Source organism: Hemiscyllium ocellatum, chromosome 28 (genome assembly GCF_020745735.1).
Source record: "Hemiscyllium ocellatum isolate sHemOce1 chromosome 28, sHemOce1.pat.X.cur, whole genome shotgun sequence".
Taxonomy (NCBI): Eukaryota; Metazoa; Chordata; class Chondrichthyes; order Orectolobiformes; family Hemiscylliidae; genus Hemiscyllium; species Hemiscyllium ocellatum.
Genome location: NC_083428.1, coordinates 3123416 through 3143849, shown reverse-complemented (window position 1 = coordinate 3143849; position 20434 = coordinate 3123416). Strand labels below are relative to the sequence as shown.

The following is a 20434-nucleotide window of genomic DNA, read 5'->3' as shown; positions in this document are numbered from 1 at the left end:
AACAAATTGTGGATTTACTGGATTGTAAAAGCCAGTGTAGGTCAGTGAGCACAGGGTCAGTGGGCGAACGGGACTCGGTGTGAATTAGGTTCTGAACAGGGAACAGAGTTCCAGCTTACCGAGGGTGATAGGCACAGAACGGGTGAGTCTTTGGCTGGTTAGAAACTGCTGCCATTATTCTCTGCTTTTGAGGATTCAATGTAACAGCAGAAATACTCAAGACCGTCAGCTTAAAAATGTTGGTGGAGTTCATGTCACCCGCAATAACCCTTCACTCCCAATGCGTCCATTTTAATCCTACAGTGTTCACTCCCATCAGTCAATTGTAAAGGGATTTGAAACTAAACATCTTCAAAAAAACATGCAAAATATATTAATATAACCAGTGAAGCACTAAACTTCTAATTATGTGTGTTTAAACAGTCGTGTTAATTGAAAATCATTCTTATTAAAATAATTTCTACTACAATGAGCTGACAACTCTCTCAGCAGCGTTTCCAAAGTTCCAAATTCAAGGTACATTGAATATTTATAGTTGTGCCTGTGAGGCTCTCTTTGGTGGGACAGACTCTGTCCTGCATGAGTCTATGGTGTCAGCCATAGCCCAGTGGGACTCGCTGTAGCCTCTGGGCCCTCTTCGGATGCATGGCCACAAATGCCAAATGCTGCTTCCCCCAGAGCAGGGTCCCTGCATTGTTCTGACCAGTACTTTATCCCTCGACCTACATTGCAAAAAGAGCTGATCAATTATTTCATTGCTGTTTGTGGAATCTGGCAGGAGGCAAATTGGCTGCTGTGTTCCCCACACTGATGTACACACTGGATTTCACTGTGAGGTTTTCTGGGGGTCAAGTGTTAGGGGTGGGGCTAGACCCAAATGGGAAAAATGCAGCTGAGACCATGACCAGGTCAGCCATGATCTTATTGGATGTTGGAACAGGCTCATGGGGCTCATCCTGTTCCCAAATCCCATGTCATAGAATCATAGAAATGTCCAACGCAGAAACAGAACCTTCAGTCCAACTAGTCCATGCCAACCAGATATCCTACATATATCTAGTTCCATTTGCCAGCACCCGGCCCATATCCCTCTAAACCCTTCCTATTCATATACCCATCCACATGCCTTTTAAATGTTGCAATTGTACCAGCCTCCACCACTTCCTCTGGCAGCTCATTCCGTACACGTACCACCCTCTGCATGAAAACATTGCCCCCCTAGGCCTCTTTTATTTCTTTCCCCTCTCACCCTAAACCTATGCCATTAGTTCTAGACTCCCCTACCCCAGAGAAAAGAGTTTGTCTGTTTATTCCATCCATCCCCTCATGTTTTTTAAAACCTCTATAAGGTTATCTCTCAGACTCCAATGGTCCAGAGAAAACAGCCCCAGCTTATTTAGCCTCTCCCAATTGTTCAAACCTTCCCATTCTAGAACCTTATTTTTTTTTAGCTGCTGTGATGTGGGAGCATCACCCTCTTTAAACACACAGTGGCTGAGGCAAAAGAATCAATATCTCCAAAGGTGGACAGCAGAAAATGGTCAGTGACTTGTGCAGAGTCTGGGATCTCACACAAAATAACCCTCTCAGTCATTGACACCCTATGACAGATCTCCTGGGAGGCATAGGTACATGCAGGACAGGAGGCAGTGGCAAAAGGCACCACATAAATGCAATTTCTTCCTTTACAAATTTGTTCCTTTCACCTTAGCACTTGAGCTCCCTATGTTTCCCCTTTCCTTGTTTGGCTCGATGAAGGGGCCTCCCATCTCAGTATTGATGACCAGCCCTCCTTCAGTCTGGGTGACCTCCTGCCATGATGTGAGCACAGCCATCCTGCCCCCTACACTGCTCTGTTTCTATCACTGCAGCATGCTCCTTCCTGAAGGCAGTAACTGTCAAAGAATAAAGTTCTGGTTCTACTGACTGGATGAGTCTTGGTCAAATGGCCATTGCTTTCCCTGTTTCACATCTTTTTTTCTAACAAATGAAACTGTTCAAAGAAAATTATGGATCAATGTCTTTTTAATTCAGTCAATTCTTTCTTGTGTGTGTACGTGTGGTTTTCTATAAGTATCTGTGGGTGTGTCTATGTCTCTGTCTGTGTGTGTTTCTGTCTGTTTGTGTGAATGTCTGGGTCTGAGTGTGCGTATGTCTGTTTGCTTCTGTGTGTGTTCATGTTAGTATTTCTGTGTCTGTGTGTGGATGTCTGTGTGTGTGTGTGTGAGAGAAACCTGCAGTGATGTTCTGGAGGTGCCTATTTAATGGCTGGAGATTCCAGTACACAGTCTCCTGGAGGGTTAGCAACTGAATACCCTGTGCGTGACCCCCTCATTTTGCTGTTTGCAATGACTAGCTCTGTGTGTTTCTCAGTGCCTTCCATCATTTGAGTTTATATTTTCATAATGGGCTGACAACAGTGAAAGAAGCTCCTCACAGCCAATCCTGATGTGGAACAGGGATGCTATGTAACAGTGAAATCTCTTTCTCAACTGGCAGCACATTGTGCAGGGTGTCAGTGTCTGACACTGTGTTGGGAGCAGCATTAATATGGGCAATATTTGAGGGAAAGAGGGAGGGCGAGCTGTGGACATGGGCTGGTCCAGCAGACTCTGGAAGCAATGGTTAAACTATTGGCATTTTAAGAACTATGCCAGAGATTGTTAGATTCAGGAACTTCTTGTATTCAGTGATCAGGCTGTTCACCACAATGAATAATTGAGAACATTGCTTGCAATTGAAAACAATGCTTATGAGTTTTAAATTCGGATCAGGAATTTCTCACAATGGCAGTGAAAGAGAATTGATTTATTGCTGCCTTGCCCAATTAGCAAGCTACTTCTGTGAGTTAGATTTGATCCCTGACTTCGGAAACTTTCCAGTGATAACTGATCCTGATTTCACTCTAACGGTATCAGGCAGGTTGCTGTCATTCTGAAATAAAATCAGCCATTGTGGTAACTGTCACTAAGGCAAGAGAGAGAAGCAGAGTTAGCAATTCAGGAATCTAACATTCTGTCATGGTTGGGTGTTGTGAGATCAGCCACCATCTTATTAAAAGGCAGAACAGGGTCAAAGGGCTGAGTGGCCTTCTCTTTTTCCTGGTTTGAAAAAATGTTAAGGTCACCATAGTACTGCTGTCTCATTACAGGGAGACAACTGGTAGTGAGTTAACTTGAGGGTCACCGTGCCTTAGGCGAGGGGTGGGGTGGATTGAGAAGATGGCCCTTCCCCAGTAACCTAGCCAGTGCAGAAATTGAACCCATATGTTTAGCATTATTAACCAGCTACTCAGGCAAAGTGAGGACTGCAGATGCTGGGGATCAGAGTCATGAGTGTGGGGCTGGAAAAGCACAGCAGGTCAGGCAGCATCTGAGGAGCAGGAGAATCCACGTTTCAGGCATAAGTCGTTCATCAGGATGAAGGGCTTATGCTCGAAACATCGATTCTCCTGCTCCTTGGATGCTGCCTGACCTGCTGTGCTTTTCCAACACCACACTCTCTACTCTAACCAGCCATTCAACCAACTGAGCTAACTGACCCCTGGTATTTGAAGTAGGTACAGAATCAGAGAAAATGGAAGGATTGCGCAATGTTTAGTTTTGACAATTAATGACATTCCTCTCAAAGGTAGATCACTGACTGTTACCTTTTTTTGATCTGTGACCTTTTTTGATAATGAAAAGATTTGACTGGGTCAAGGGGAAGAAGCTATTTTGTTGGATGGGTGAGGGACTTTAACATTTGGTTCAGGCTGTTTGGGAGACAATGCATTACTGTTCCACCAATAGGCTGCTGAGGTTGAGAGGAGGTAATTGAAAATGATAAAACAGAGACTTTCCTAGGGCAAGAGCTAATAAGAGGTTCAGAATGAAGGCAAAATAAAGATCAGCCATGATATATTTGAAAGGTAGATCATTCTCAAGGGGCTGAATGGCCTCCTCCTGTTCCTATGAGCCCCTTGGGCCTAACCATGCCATCTCTTCCTTGTCTTCTAGCTCTTCATGGTTGACAATGGAGCTGACGATTGGAGAATAGCCATGACCTACGAAAGGATATTTTTCATCTGCCTGGAGTTGCTTGTGTGTGCGATTCACCCAATCCCTGGGCAGTACATCTTCACATGGACCGCACGTCTCGCCTTCACTTATACAACGTCAATGGCCAATGCAGACGTGGACATTATCCTCTCCATCCCCATGTTCCTCAGACTCTATCTGATTGCCAGGGTGATGTTGCTCCACAGTAAACTATTTACAGACGCCTCATCTCGAAGCATTGGAGCCCTCAACAAGATAAACTTCAATACTCGCTTTGTAATGAAGACTCTCATGACAATTTGCCCAGGGACTGTGCTCCTGGTCTTTAGTATCTCTTCGTGGATTATAGCTGCATGGACTGTGCGTGTGTGCGAAAGGTAAGGCAAGCCCACAATGTTTCATTCTTTTGACCGTTACTCACCTCAGTGAGGCTTTTAGTAGGGGGGCAGTAGGGGCAAGTAGAATTTGGGTTAAACCCGTTTCCTTCCCTTGCAATGCCATTTTCACAATTCAACTCTTCAAGATCTGCACTCAAAGACCCTGCAGAAGGGTCTATCTAATCCTCTCTGCATTAGAAACTACAGGCATTGCTGTGTCCACAGAACCCACCTTCTGTTACATACACTGAATTTGATGTTTATCGCTGTGAGTTTGGAACCTGCAATGGGGAACATTTCCAATTTTAAACACCCCAATAGTCAGAGGGAAATTGAGAAACAAACTTATAAGGAGATCTTAGCCATCTGTAAGAATAATAGGGTAGTTATGGTTGGGGATTTTAACTTTCCAAACGTCGACTGGGACTGTCATAGTGTTAAAGGTTCAGATGGAGAGGAATTTCTTAAGTGTGTACAAGACAATTTTCAGAATCAGTATGTGGATGTACCTACTAGAGAAGGTGCAAAACTTGACCTACTCTTGGGAAATAAGGCAGGGCAGGTAACTGAGGTAACAGTGGAGGAGCACTTTGGGGCCAGTGACCATAATTCTATTAGTTTTAAAATAGTGATGGAAAAGAATAGACCAGATCTAAAAGTTGAAGTTCTAAATTGGAGAAAGGCCAATTTTGACGGTATTAGGTAAGAACTTTTGAAAGCTGATTGGGGGCAGATGTTCGCAGGTAAAGGGACGGCTGGGAAATAAGAAGCCTTCAGAAATGAGATAAAGCGAATCCAGAGAAAGTATATTCCTGTCAGGGTGAAAGGGACGGCTGGTAGATATAGGGAATATTGGATGACTAAAGAAATTGAGGGTTTGGTTAAGAAAAAGAAGGAAGCATATGTCAGGAATAGACAGGATAGATCGAGTGAATCCTTAGAAGAGTATAAAGGAAGTGGGAGTATACATAAGAGAGATATGAGATAGCTTTGGCAAATAGAATTAAGGAGAATCCAAAGGGTTTTTACAAATACATTAAGGACAAAAGAGTAACTAGGGAGGAAATAGGGCCCCTCAAAGATCAGCAAGGTGGCCTTTGTGTGGAGCCACAGAAAATGGGGGAGATACTAAATGAATGTTTTGCATCAGTATTTACTGTGGAAAAGGATATGGAAGATATAGACTGTAGGGAAATAGATGGTGACATCTTGCAAAATGTCCAGATTACAGAGAAGGAAGTGCTGGATGTCTTGAAACGGTTAAAGGTGGATAAATCCACAGGACCTGATCAGGTGTACCTGAGAACTCTGTGGGAAGCTAGGGAAGTGATTTCTGGGCCTCTTGCTGAGATATTTGTATCATCGATAGTCACAGGTGAGGAGCCGGAAGACTGGAGGTTGGCTAACATGGTGCCACTGTTTAAGAAGGGTGGTAAGGACAAGCCAGGGAACTATAGACCAGTGAGCCTGACCTCAGTGGTCGGCAAGTTGTTGGAGGGAATCCTGAGGGACAGGATGTACATGTATTTGGAAAGGCAAGGACTGATTAGGGATAGTCAACATGGCTTTGTGTGTGGGAAATCATGTCTCACAAACTTGATTGAGTTTTTTGAAGAAGTAACAAAGAAGATTGATGAGGGCAGAGTGGTAGATATGATCTGTATGGACTTCAGTAAGGCGTTCGACAAGGTTCCCAATGGGAGATTGATTAGCAAGGTTAGATCTCATGGAATACAGGGAGAACTAGCCATTTGGATACAGAACTGGCTCAAAGGTAGAAGAGAGAGGGTGGTGGTGGAGGGTTGTTTTTCAGACTGGAGGCCTGTGACCAGTGGAGTGCCACAAGGATCAGTGCTGGGTCCTTTACTTTTTGTCGTTTACATAAGTGATTTGGATGCGAGCATAGGAGGTACAGTTAGTAAGTTTGCAGATGACACCAAAATTGGAGGTGTAGTGGACAGCGAAGAGGATTATCTCAGATTACAACGGGATCTTGACCAGATGGGCCAATGGGCTGAGAAGTGGCAGATAGAGTTTAATTCAGATTATTGCAAAGTGCTGCATTTTGGGAAAGCAAATCTTAGCAGGACTTATACACTTAATGGTAAGGTCCTAGGGAGTGTTGCTGAACAAAGAGACCTTGGAGTGCAGGTTCATAGCTCCTTGAAAGTGGAGTCACAGGTAGATAGGATAGTGAAGAAGGTATGCTTTCCTTTATTGGTCAGAGTATTGAGTACAGGAGTTGGGAGGTCATGTTGTGGCTGTATAAGACATTGGTTAGGCCATTGTTGGAATATTGTGTGCAATTCTGGTCTCTTGCCTATCGGAAAGATGTTGTGAAACTTGAAAGAGTTCAGAAAAGATTTACAAGGATGTTGCCAGGGTTGGAGGATATGAGCTACAGGGAGAGGCTGAACAGGTTGGGGCTGTTTTCCCTGGAGCGTCAGAGGCTGAGGGGTGACCTTACAGAGGTTTACAAAATTATGAGCGGCATGGATAGGATAAACAGACAAGGTTTTTCCTGGGGTCGGGGAGTCCAGAACTAGAGGTCATAGGTTTAGGGTGACAGGGGAAAGATATAAAAGAGACCTAAGGGGCAACATTTTCACACAGAGGGTGGTACGTGTATGGAATGAGCTGGCAGAGGATGTGGTGGAGGCTGGTACAATTTTAACATTTAAGAGGCATTTGGATGGATATATGAATAGGAAGGGTTTGGAGGGATATGGGCCGGGTGCTGGCAGGTGGGACTAGATTGGGTGTGGATATCTGGTTGGCATGGACAGGTTGGACCGAAGGGTCTGTTTCCATGCTGTACATATCTATGACTCTATGACTCTGTAACAGGTGAAAATGCTCAGAGTAAAGCACTATTCCCGATTAACCACTCCCAGGACAGGAACAGCATGAGGTTGGATACAGAGTAAAGTTCTCTCTACATTGTCCTGATTAAACACTCTCTGGAGAGATGTGTGTTCATTATTGAGTTACCTGAGCAGGTATTTGGACAGCTGACCAATAATGTCACTGAGTCAGGTTTTAAGGAATGTCTTAATACAGTTTTCCAAATCAGGACGGTGAGTGGCTTGGAAGGGAACTTTTACGAGGTGGTGTTCCCAGATGTCTGCTGCTCTTGTCCTTCTGGATGGAAGCGGTCGTGGGTTTGGAAATTGTTGTCAAAGGATCTTGGGTGAATTTCTGCAGTGCATCTTATAGATGCCACACATTTCTGCTATGGGGCATCAGTGTTGGAGAGAGTGGATGCTTGTGGATGTGATGCCAATCTATTAGGCTATTTTGCTCTGGGTGGTATTGAGCTTGTTGAGTGTTGTTGGAGCTGCACCCATCCAGGCAAGTCGGGAGTATTCCATTACACCCCCAAATTGTGCCTTGTAGATGGTGGATAGGTTTTGGGGAGTCAGAAGGTGAGCTATGCTGCAGGATTCCTTGTTGCTGACCTGCTGTTTATATGATTGAACTGAACCAGTCATATAAACCAGTTTCTAGTTGATGGTAATCTCCAGAATATTGATAGTGGGGGATGCGGTGATGCTAATGGCATTGAGTTTCAAATGGGGATGGTAGTTTCTTATTGGAGATGATCTTGACCTGGCATTTGTGTGGCTTGAATGTTATTTTCAGCCCAAACCTGAAGATTGTCCTAGTCTTGCTGCATTTGAACAGCTGAGGATCACGAATGGTGTCGAACATTGTGCAATCATCATTGAACATCCCTACTTCTAACCTTACGATGGAGGGAACGTCATTTGTGAAGCACACAATACTCTACTGCAGCCTCACCAAGACTCAATGCGTTTGCAGCGAGACAGCTTCACTCCTGTACTCAAACCCCCCCTGAACTGAATAACAACATTCTGTTTGCCCTCCTCATTGCTTGCTGCACATTTAATGCCTCCCAATCAAGAACACCCACACAGAGGGTGGTTCGTTTGTGGAATGAACTACCAGCGAAAGTGGTAGATGCAGATACAATTCCAACATTTAAAAGATATTTGGACAGGTACATGAAAAAGAAAGGTTTAGAGAGATATGGGCCAAATACAAGCAAGCGGGACTAGTTTAGTTGGGAAATTTAGTCAACATGGACAAGTTGGACTGAAGGATCTGTTTCTATGAATCTATGACTCAGATTCTTTTGGATTCCTGCACCTTCTAACCTCTTATAATTTCAGAAATATTCTCTCTATTCTTTGAAAGTGGAGCCCCAGGTTTATAGGATAGTGAAGAAGGTGTTTGGTATGCTTGCCTTTATTGGTCAGTGCATTGAGTATAAGAGTTGGGAGGTCATGTTGAGGAAGTACAGGATATTGGTTAGGGCAGTTTTGGAATATTGCGTGCAATTCTAGTCCCCCTCTTATTGGAAGGATGTTGTGAACCTTGAAAGAGTTCAGAAAAGATTTGCAAGGAATTTGCCAGGGTTGGAGGATTTGAGCTATAGGGAGAGGCTGAATAGGCTGGGGCTGTTTTCCCTGGACCATCAGAGGCTGAGGGGTGACCTTACAGAGGTTTATAAAATCATGAGGGGCATGGATAGGGTGAATAGACAAGGCCTTTTCCCTGATTTGGAGGAGTCCAAAACTAGAAGGCTTAGATTTAAGGTGAGAGGGGCAAGATTTAAGAGACCTAAGAGGCAACTTTTTCACTCAGGGAGTGGTACGTGTATGGAATGAACTGCCAGAGGAAGTGGTGGAGGCTGGTACAATTGCAATATTTAAAAGGCATCTTGATGGGTATATGAATAGGAAGGGTTTGGAGGAATATAGGCCAAATGCTGACAAATGGGACTAGATTAATTTGGGATATCTGGTCAGCATGGAGGAGTTGGCTGAAGGGTCTGCTTCCCTGCTGTACATCTCTATGACTCTATTTGCCTTTTCTACCAAAGGGAACAATTTAAACTTATTTACATTATTTACATTATTCTCCACCTGCCATGAATGTTCTTGCCCATTCACATAGCAATTCCAAGTCCCATTGAAACCTCTCTGCATCCTCCTCACAACGTACATTTCACCCAGATTGGTGCCATCAGCAACTTGGAAATATTAAAACTGGTACTCATCATCCTCATCATTGATATAGATTATGAACAAATGTGGACCACTATTAACAGTGTGCTATCCTGAGAATGATCCAGCTTTTTTATTACTCCTTTCTGCTTTCTGTCTATTAACAGATTCTCAAAACTGTCTTCGCATTTTCCTCCCAATCCTATGTGCGCTAATGTTATTGACTAACCTCCTGTGTGGGATCTAATTAAAAGCCTTCTGAAAATGCCAGCACACCACATCCACTATTCACCTTTGCCTCTGCAACAAGTAACATCAAACTCCAAAAAAAATTGTCAAATATGACTTCCCTCCCATAAATTTTCTTTGCTATTTCCTGTTCTCCGTTGTAAGTTCTCCTGTCTCACACTTTGCTAATTATTTCCTTTTAATAAACTGACAGAAGCTTTTACAGTCCACTTTGATGCAGCCCATTAGGTTGCTGTTGTCTTTTCCTTATCCTCCTTTGTTGGTGTAAATTGCTCCCAATCCTCAGGCTCACCACGATTCTGGCATTCTTATACACCATCACTGATTAATGTTTTTGTTAACCCTGGGTGATCCATCTGTCTCTTTTGGGGAAATTTAAATCACTTGCAGATCTTGTTGTATTCCTGCATCGAATCTGAAATGAAAGCAGAGAACCCTGAAAGAATTCAGCAGGTCAGGTGGCAACAGAGGAGAGAAAAGAAAGCTTCTCTTTTATTGGAACCAATCTTCATGTGGTTAGAGGTCTACAACATTAAGTTTTGTTTTCTCTCTGCACACCTCTGCTGAGTATTTCAAGCATTTTCTCTGAAGTGATTAAACTTGAGAGATGCTGAAGAAGCCAGAATTCCCCAATATTGGAGGATTATGGGATGGAGAAGGTATGGCATTAGGGAAAAATGAGGCTGTGAAAAGATTTGAAAATGAGGGTAAGCATTCTAAGATCAGGGAGTAACTTCACTGGGAGACAATGTAGGTCTGTGATCACAAGTGAGTGAGAGGTTTCAGCTCCTGGTGTGAGTTGGAACACAGATTTCCTCAGGGATGTGGAGGGTGGAATGTGACAGGCCAGCGAGGAATTTTGGAATATTCAAATCTGGAGGTGACAGTTTTCCTGCTCATTTATTTTTTTGTCTGCGTGGACCTGAGTGGTTTCTTTCACAGATCTCCAGCTAGAGGACAGTGGAGAAGTCATGATGGAGGTTGGTGTCAGGCCCCGTGTGAGAGGCTGCAGGCTGGTCCAGGAGACATTGCTTTTTGGCAAAGTCATGCAGAGTATCCTTTGTAATTGGTGCAGGCAGTAATACTGGGGCAGGAATGCAAATCTGATTGGAAAGATGGATTTGTATGAAAGGTGAAATTTGGGAGATGGCAATTCATTCAAAGAGCTTGGGATGGGAAGAGAGATTGGAATTGGGACTTTTCCTCAGGACTGTAGGGGGCAAGGATGTTTTTTTTTAAATTGATGATGGAAAAAAAGTGATCTTCCCAAAATCCATTGGTATTCCAGAGGTTAAAATAAAACAGAAAAATAATCGTCATGACAGTCTCAAAAAAAACTTCAGAGGACTATAAAAAAATACAGTGTGAAGTGAAAAAATAAATTAAGAAAGAAAGGATACAAAAAATATATCCAGTCAAATTAAAGAAAATCCGGAGATGTTTTATCTGTATATTGAAAGCAAGAGAATGGCCAGGAAAGGGTTGGTCCAACAGACATATCCAGGTAACTTGTGTGTGGGCACCGAAGATTAGAGCAGGGTTCTTGATAGTTATTTTATCTCTGTCTTTATCAAAGAGAGGGATGGTGAGGACAGTGTGAAATATTAGATTTTTTAAAAAAACATAAATCACTAAAGGGATTGACATTGTTTGAGGTGAATAAGTCACCAGGGTCAGATGGATTGTATCTGAGACTTACAGGAGGCCAAGAGGTAGTAGCAGATACTCTGAGGATCATTTTCCAACTGTCGCTAAAGACAAGTGAGGTACCAGGGAGGCTTGCGAATGTCGTACCATTATTCAAAAAGGATGCGAGGGATAAGCCAAATAATTATACTTCACCAGTCGGTCTTTATGATGGGCAAATTACTGGAATCAATATTTAGCGAGAGGATTAACTGTTATTTGGAGAAATGTAGATTTATAAGGGGAACTTGGCATGATTTTGTTAAGGGTAGGTCATGTCTGCCTTGTTTAAAAAAAATCCTATTAAGTAATAAGAAGGATTGATGAGGATGATGCAGTGGATGTTATTAACCTGGAGTTCAATAAGGCATTTGACAACATTCCCATGGCAGACTGGTCAGAAAAAAAATGGGATGCAGGAAATTGTGGCAAGTTGGATCCGAAACTGGCTCAGTGACAGGAAATAAGAGATATTGGCTGATGGATGTTTTGCAAATGAGAAACTGTTTCTGTAGCTGTTTGTGGTATATATTAATGATTTAGATTTTAAGTGTGGGAGGCATGATCAGGAAATTTGAAGACAGCACATAAATTGCCTGGTAGTTGATAGTGAAGAGAATGGCTGTTGCCTGTAGGAAGATATCAGTGGTTTGCTTGAGTGGGTGGAAAACTGGAGGATGGAGTCTAACCCGGAGAAGGAGTAAGTAATGTATTTAGATAAAGTAAGGGAATACACAATCAATAGAGGAGTATTGAGAAAGCCTACAGAAAGTGGGACTCCTTGGAGTGAGCATCCACAAGTCCCTGATGATGCCAGGACAGGGAGATATGGTGGTAAAGAAGGCATTTGGGATACTTGCCTTTATTGGGTGATATAATGCTGGAACAATACAAGACAGTGGGTTGGCCACAGCTGGAGGACTGTGCACAGTCTGGTCATCACATTTCAGGAAGGACACACTTACTGTGGACATGGTACAAAAGAAATCAAGAAGGTTATCTGCATGAGAAAATTGCAGGTATGGGGAAAGAGTGGATAGGCTGGGGTTATTTTCCTTACCACAGAGGGATCCAAGGAGCGACTTAATTGAGTAGTCTCAAATAAGGAGGGATCTGGAGAAGGGGAGTAGGAATTCAGGGACTCAGGTTCAATACCAGCCTCAGGTCACTGTCTGTGTAGAGTTTGTACATTCACCCTGTGTCTGCATGGTTTTTCTCTGGGTGCTCCGGTTTCCTCCCACAGTCCAAAGATGTGCAGGTTTGGTGGCTCGGCCATGCTAAATTGCCCATAGCATGCAGGCTATGTGGATTAGCCATTGAAATGCAGGGTTATAGGGATGGTGTGAGTTTGGGTGGAATGCTTTTTGGAGGCTCAGTGTGGACTCGATGGGCCAAATGGCCTGCTTCCACACTGTATGGATTCTATCTTCAAATAATTCAAAGGTAAATAAAGAGAAACAAGGGCAACTGGGAATAAGCAATAAATGTTGGCCTTGTCAGTGACGCCCACTCAGGGAAGAATTAATAAATTTTAAGAGCAATTGATGTAATAATGAAAGATGAAATTTAAAGTCAGTCATTATTAAGCTGAGAACACGGATTGAAGGTGATTAGTAAAAGAATCGGGAGAAGCACAAGGGGAGGAGGTTTTACACAGTGAGATCATCGGTCTGGAATGCTTGGCTTGAAAGGCTGATGGAAGCAGTATTAGTAATAACTTGCTGAAGGGATTTGGTTAGATATTTGAAGGCAGAAAGATTTGTAGGACGAGGAAAGGATAGAGCAATGGGACTAGTTAGCTGGCTCTTTCAGAGAGCTGGCACAGACGTGGGTGATGGCCTTGTATGTTGTAACCCTCTGAGTTGGGCATCGATGTTTACATCGTCATACTGTTCAGGCACCGTGAGTTATAATTCAGCATTGACTATGGGTTTGAATTCAAGTGCCAATATTGGAACGTATTGAGCTATAGTTGGGTATAACTTGAAAATTCCAGATCAAGCGAGAAATCAGAGTTGATGTTTTGATCAAGTAACCCTTCCTCAGACTCTTCACAAGTGAAGAATGTTCATTCAACCTGAAACATTAACTCTGATTTCTCTCCACAGTTGCTACCAGACCTGCTGAGCTTTTCCAGCAACTTCTGTTTTTGTTTCTGATTTACCACAGCACCCATATTTGTTTTGTTTTTAATTCCAGATCAATCCTGTCCTTTGTCAGTGATATGTTCATGGTATACAGGTTTTTTGGCCTATTTCTCTCTATCACGGTGAATCTCAGGCAAAAGCAGAGGTTCACAGTTTAGGATATCAGCGAACAATAGGAAAACTGGGAATGCAGGATAAATCAAGGAGCATTTTTTAAAAGACATAGGAGAGTGATAAAGAGACATATTGTAAGAAAGCAAAGATTCACTGACTCACCTAGTTCACTCAAACTAACATGGAGCTATGTTTCTCCTCACTTTGTGAGCAAAGCACTAAGAGAGTCTGGGAATTATGTACACTCATGTGAAAACATCAACTCAGTAGTTTGTTCATTCTCTCTGTTTACAAGCTGTCCTACACACTGCCACTCAAACCATCTACATCACAGACTTCAGGTACAAGGGGTATCACTGCAAGATGTCCTCAAAGTCACTCACTATCCTGACTTGGTCAGAAGTCACATGACACCAGGTTTTGGTCCGACAGGTTTATTTGAAATCACAAGCTTTCGGAGCGCTGACCCTTTGTCAGATGGTGAAGGAGCAGCCCTGCAAAAGCTTGTGATTTCAAATAAACCTGTTGGACTATAACCTGGTTCATGTGACTTCTGACTTTGCCCACCCCAGTCCAACACCGGCACCTCCACCTCATCCTGACTTGGGAATATATTGCTGTTTCTTCAGTGTTCCTGGTTCAAAATCCTGGAATTCCCTCTCTAACAGCATTGTGACTGGCCTGACAGCTCATGGTATGCAGCTGTTCAAGAAGGCAGCTTATCCCCACCTTCTCAAGGGCAATTAGGGATGGGCAGTAAACGTTGGCCCAGCCAATGACACCCAGATCCTGTAAATGAAGAAATTTAGAGAAACGGTTGAGGAGTAATTAAATGAGAGATTCTGGTTACTTATCATACACAAGGATTTCATGAGGACAGCCTTTGTTCCGATGATAGCACCCTTGACCCTCAATACCCTTGGACTGGGGTGAGGGTAGTGATAGGGGCTAGGTTCCTTCCTCTTGATATCTGTGCTAGAAACAGCAAATATTGGAGGAAGGCATCGATTTCTCTGTTTTGACTCTCTGCAGTGGTCATGTTGACAATAAGAAAAGTCAGTACAATTTTGACACTCTTTTCACATGATAGAATCATTCAGAATCCACTTGATGATGTTCAGTCAATCGAGAGAAACTGTGTTAGCTTTTTGTGTTCGCTGTGGTGCTGAGTTAAAAAAGCTAAATGCCAAGAAAGGAAATCAAAGGAGGGGTGAAGACCAAATCACAGCCTAATTATTGAGAAAATAATAGGTTCCTGTTCTGAGAAAACTCTAGCATTGCTGATTAGCCAAGCAACTCTCTGAAGCAAAACGCCAGAATGCTGCCCTATCCACACAGAGCCATTAAAGATAGGCATTTAGCACAGCATGCTGCAAGTATTGACTACAGCATGGAGCTTCTGCTCAGAGCACAGTTGCTCAGCATTTTCATGTCTAAACCATAACATGCTGGGCTCCGTGACGCCAATACAGGATCTTCCAAGATGTCTGTTGACAGTGACAGATATGGCCCCCAGTGTCAGAGAATGACAATCCTATGCTCACCTGTACTGTACCACAGTGTTATACAGTAACAGATCTGGCCCCACCTGTACTGTACCCCAGTGTGATACCGTGACAGACCTGTCCCCATCAATACTGTACTCCAGTGTCATACAGTGACAGACCTGTCCCCACCAGTACTGTACTCTAGTGTTATACACTAGCTTATCTCTCCACGCTTCAGGCTCACTGCCTTTATTCCTGATGAAGGGCTTTTGCCCGAAACGTCGATTTCGCTGCACTTTGGATGCTGCCTGAACAGTTATACAGTGACAGACCTGTCCCCACCAGTACTGTACCCCAGTGTTATACAGTGACAGACCTGTCCCCACCAGTACTGCACCACAGTGTCACACAGTTGCAGACCTGTCCCTACCAGTACTGTACCCCAGTGTTATACAGTGACCAACCTGTCACCACCAGTACTGTACCCGAGTGTTATACAATGACAGACCTGTCCCCACCCGTACTGCACCCCAGTGTTATACAGTGACAGACCCCATCCCCACCAGTACTGTCCCAGTGTTATACAGTAACAGACCTGTCCCCACCAGTACTGTACCCCAGTGTTACACAGTGACAGATCTGTCTCCACCAGTACTGCACCCCAGTGTTATACAGTGACCCAACCCCAGTAGTACAGTAGCTTGTTGTCATACAGTGACAGACCTGTCCCCACCAGTACTGTACCCCAGTGTTATACAGGGACAGACCCATCCCCACCAGTACTGTACCCCAGTGTTATACAGGGACAGATCTGTCCCCACCAGTACTGTACCCCAGTGTTCTACAGTGACGGACCTGTCCCCACCAGAACTGTCCCCCAGTGTTATACAGTGACAGACCTGCCCCCACCAGTACTGTACCCCAGTATTATACAGTGACAGACCTGTCCCCACCAGTACTGTACCCCAGTGTTATACAGTGACAGACCTGCCCCCACCAGTACTGTACCCCAGTATTATACAGTGACAGACCTGTCCCCACCAGTACTGTACCCCAGTGCTATACAGAGACAGACCCCACCCCACCGGTACTGTACCCCAGTGTTATACAGTGACAGACCCCTTCCAGCACACCTTCATTCAGGACAATTCTTTTCTCATTTTTTGAGCAAGTGTCATCCTGGAGGTCCTGTGATCTGACTGACTGGTCAGGGAACTACACGGATTAGCCTAATAACAGTAAGTGCTGAAATGTGTATAAGTATTTCTGATAGTCTGTTAATAACGTTGTTTAACAATAATTAGCTCTTAATGAAGTATATTAGATCTAGCAGTGCAGGCAGTGGTGTTGATCTTGAATGTGTGGGAGCTCACACATCCCATTGTAAGCCACAGTGACCATAACTACAGTAATGCGAAATGGACTGGTCACAAGGGCTGTAAACTAGTCAGAGGGTGGGGTTTGGGAAAGCTTATTAAAGTTGTTAATTAATAAGCCAGAGAATATAGAAAGGGTCAGGAATCTGACTTCAGGCACAGCTGATAAAGGAACTATGAGACGGGTGGCAGGGAACACAGGATTGAGGGTATAGGACTTAAATGCATGCAGTATACAAAACAAGGGAAGTGACCTGGTAGCAAAGATTGTAGCTGCCAGTGTCAGTGTAGTGGGTATCACAGAGACATGCCGGCAAGGAATCCGTGCTGCGAACTAAATTCGCGTCCTATCAAAAGAATGGGTAGAGGGGTGCCGTTGCCCCATTAGTGAAAAATGAAATTAAATCGATAGCAAAAAGTGATGTCGACAAAGAGGGTGTCAAATCTGTCTGGGTAGAATTGAGGAACTTCAAAGGATTAATGACCCTAATGGGAATTATGCAGAGGTCCTCTAGCAGTAGTCAGGATGTGGGACAGAAAATAACTCAGACATGTAAGAAAGGCACTATTACAATAATCATGGGGGACTTCCATAGACAGGTAGACCAGGAATATCCAGTTGGTAGTGGAGCACAAGGAAAGGATTTTGTGGAATGTCTACAAGATGGTTTTTTGGAGCAGCTTGTGGTAGAGCCCACTAAGGAGCAGGTGGTTCTGGATTGATGATGTGTAATGAAGCAGATTTGACTAAGGAAGTTAACATGAAGGAACCCCTAAGGGGCAGTGACCATAATATGGTAGAATTCACCCTGCAGTTTGAGATGGAATGGTATTACAATTGGGTAAAGGTAACTGCAAAGACATGACAGAGAAGCTGGCCAAGTTGATTCTCCTGCTCCTCGGATATTGCCTGACCTGCTGTGCTTTCCCAGCGCCACACTTTTCAACTCTGATCTCCAGCTTATGTAGACCCCGCCTTCTTGTTTGGAAGGGGAAGCCTCACAGGGAAGACGGTAGAGCAGCAATGGCAGGAGTTTCTGGGAGTAGATCGGGAGGGACAGTAGAAATTCATTCCAAGGAAGAAAAAAACACACTAAGAGGAGAATGAGGTAACCCACGGCTGATAAGGGAAGTCAGAGACAGCATAAGTGCAAAAGAAAAAGCATACAATATGGTGAAGATTAATGGGAAGCCAGAAGATTGGGAGCCTTTAAAAATCAGCAGACAATAACTAAAAAAGCAATTGGGGGGAGAAGATGAAATATGAGGGTGGGCTGGCTAGTAATATTAAAGAAGATTGCAAGGTTTTTTTAGATATATGTAAAAATAAGATACAGGCAAGAGTGGACATTTGACTGCTGAAAAATGAGGCTGGAATAGGGAACTAAGAAATGGTGGACGAATGGAGGTACTTTGCATCAGTCTTCATAATGGAAGACACCAGCAGCATACCTGAACTTCAAGAGATTCAGGGACAGAGGTGAGTGTAATGGTCATCACTAAGGAGAAGTTTTTGGGGAAGATGGAACGCCTGAATGTGAATAAATCACCCGGACCAGACAGACTACACCCCAGAGTTCTGAAGGAGATAGCTGAAGAGGTTGTGGAGGCATTGATGGTGATCCTTCAGGAATCACTGGAATATGGGAGGGTCCCAGAGGACTGGAAAATGTCTAAGAAGGAAGGCAGAAAATAGCAAACAGAAAACTATAGACTGGTTAGCCTGACTTTGGTCATTGGTAAGATTTTAGAATCCATTATTAAGGATGAGATTGTGGATTTCTTGGAAGTGCATAGTGAAATAGGGCTGAGTCAGCATGGCTTTGTCAAGGGGTCATCAGTGATGAGACCACAACCATTCACATTATACATCAACGATCTGGAGAAAGGAACTAAGCGCTTTGGACCTTTGTTTGCGCAGAAAGATAAGCGAATGGACGGGTAGTAGTGAGGAAACAGGGAGGCCACAGAATGATTTGGACAGGCTCGGGCATTGGCAAAGAAGTGGCAGGAGGAATATGATGTGGGAGAGAGTGAGGTTATGTACGATGTTAGAAAGAATAAAGGTGTAGAGTATTTTCTAAATGAGGAAAGACTTCGGAAATCTGAAGCACAAAGGAACTTGGAGTGCCAGTTGAGGATTCTCTTAAGGTTAACATGCAGGTTCAGTTGCTTTCTGGGAAGGCAAATTTATTGTTAATATTCATTTTGAAAGGACTAGCATATAGGAGCAGGGATGTACTGCTGAGGCTGTATAGGGCTCTGGTTAGACCGAATTGGAATATTGTGACCAGTTTTGGGCTCTGTATCCGAGGGAGGATGTGCAGGTGTTGGAGGGGGTCCGGGTGTTTACAGGAATGATCCTTAGAATGAAAGGCTTGTCATATGAGGAGTAGTTGATGACTGTGTCTGTACTCGATGGAGTTTAGAAGGATGGAGGAGGTCTGACAGAAACTTAGAAAATACTGAGACTCCTGAATAGAGTGGATGTGGGGAAGATGTTTCCAACAGTAAGAGGGACTAGGACCTGAAGGCATAGCCTCAGCGTGAAGATACAACCCTTTAGAACTGAGTTAAGAGGGAATTTCTTCAGAGGGTGGGGAACCTGTGGAACTCATTGGTGCAGAGGGCTGTGGAGGCCAAGTCACTGAGTGTATTTAAGACAGAGATAGATAGATTCTTGGTTGGCAAGGGGGATCGAGGGTTATGGGGAGAAGGCAGGAGAATGGGGTTGAGAAACATATCAGCATGATTGAGTAGTGGAGCAGGCTCGATGGGCCAAGTAGCCTAATTCTGCTCCCGCAGTTTATAGTATCATAATTTTCCCATCTCCAGATTAGAACATTATGCTCTCACTCTGACTGGCTCCTCATTGATTTTCCTACAAGCCCCATCACCACACTGACTGAGAGAATGGATGCGATGTTGGGAAAGGGGTATCAGGGCCACAAAGCCAAGGTAGCCAGGTGGCTTTCAGATACAGATCAACTGAGAAGGATGAACCAGATTTGAGGGGCTGAGTGGTCTCTTTTCCCAACTTTACCTGCATTTTTCTCTCACTGCTTTCATCTTTGATGTTTAACACAGTGGGCTATTCAGCCTGCACTGTCAGGCTTCTATCAGATTCAGTGAAGGACAGGTCTCTGCTGTATGCCATGTTCCTAATTAGCATCTGCTCTGAATCCACACAGATACCATGATAAACAGGAAGTCACCAGCAACTTTTTGGGAGCAATGTGGCTAATCTCAATCACGTTTCTGTCGATTGGATACGGGGATATGGTGCCTCATACATACTGCGGGAAGGGGGTCTGCCTGCTCACGGGGATTATGGTAAGATTTTATGATAAAATTAGTTATCCACTCGCAGCGTCCCACATAATGAGGTGGAACTGGGGAGTACTGGGGAAAAAGTGGGGGAGGTGGGAGATGGGATTGAGGGAGGTGGGATTGAGGGGGGCGGGATTGAGGGGGGGTGGGATTGAGGGAAGTGGGATTGAGGGGGGTGGGATTGACGGGGTGGGATTGAGGGGAGTGGGATTGAGGGAGGTGGGATTGAGGAGAGTGGGATTGAGGGAAGTGGGATTGAGGGGGGTGGGATTGAGGGGGGTGGGATTGAGGGAAGTGGAATTGAGGGAAGTGGGATTGAGGGAAGTGGGATTGAGGGAGGTGGGATTGATGGGGGTGGGATGAGGGGGGTGGGATTGTGGGGGGTGGGATTGAGGGAGGTGGGATTGAGGGGGGTGGGAGGTGGGATTGAGGGGGGGTGGTGGGAGGGAGGTGGGATTGAGGGGGGTAGGGGGAGGGAGGTGGGAGGTGGGATTGAAGAGGGTGGGGGGAGGGAGGTGGGAGATGGAATTGAGGGGTCTGGGGGGGAGGGAGGTGGGAGATGGGATTGAGGGGGCTGGGGGGAGGGAGGTGGGAGGCG

The 20434-nt window shown here is 44.3% G+C and overlaps 1 protein-coding gene across 1 annotated transcript in view; it reads left to right on the top strand.

Annotated features, from left to right (window-relative positions):
• Positions 1-20434, top strand: part of kcnn1a (potassium intermediate/small conductance calcium-activated channel, subfamily N, member 1a) — an 84879-nt gene that overhangs the window by 40408 nt on the left and 24037 nt on the right. The window contains exons 4-5 of the mRNA XM_060846222.1: positions 3999-4417; positions 19698-19839. Coding sequence (XP_060702205.1) covers positions 3999-4417; positions 19698-19839 — 561 coding nt within the window. The remainder of the gene's footprint in view (positions 1-3998; positions 4418-19697; positions 19840-20434) is intronic.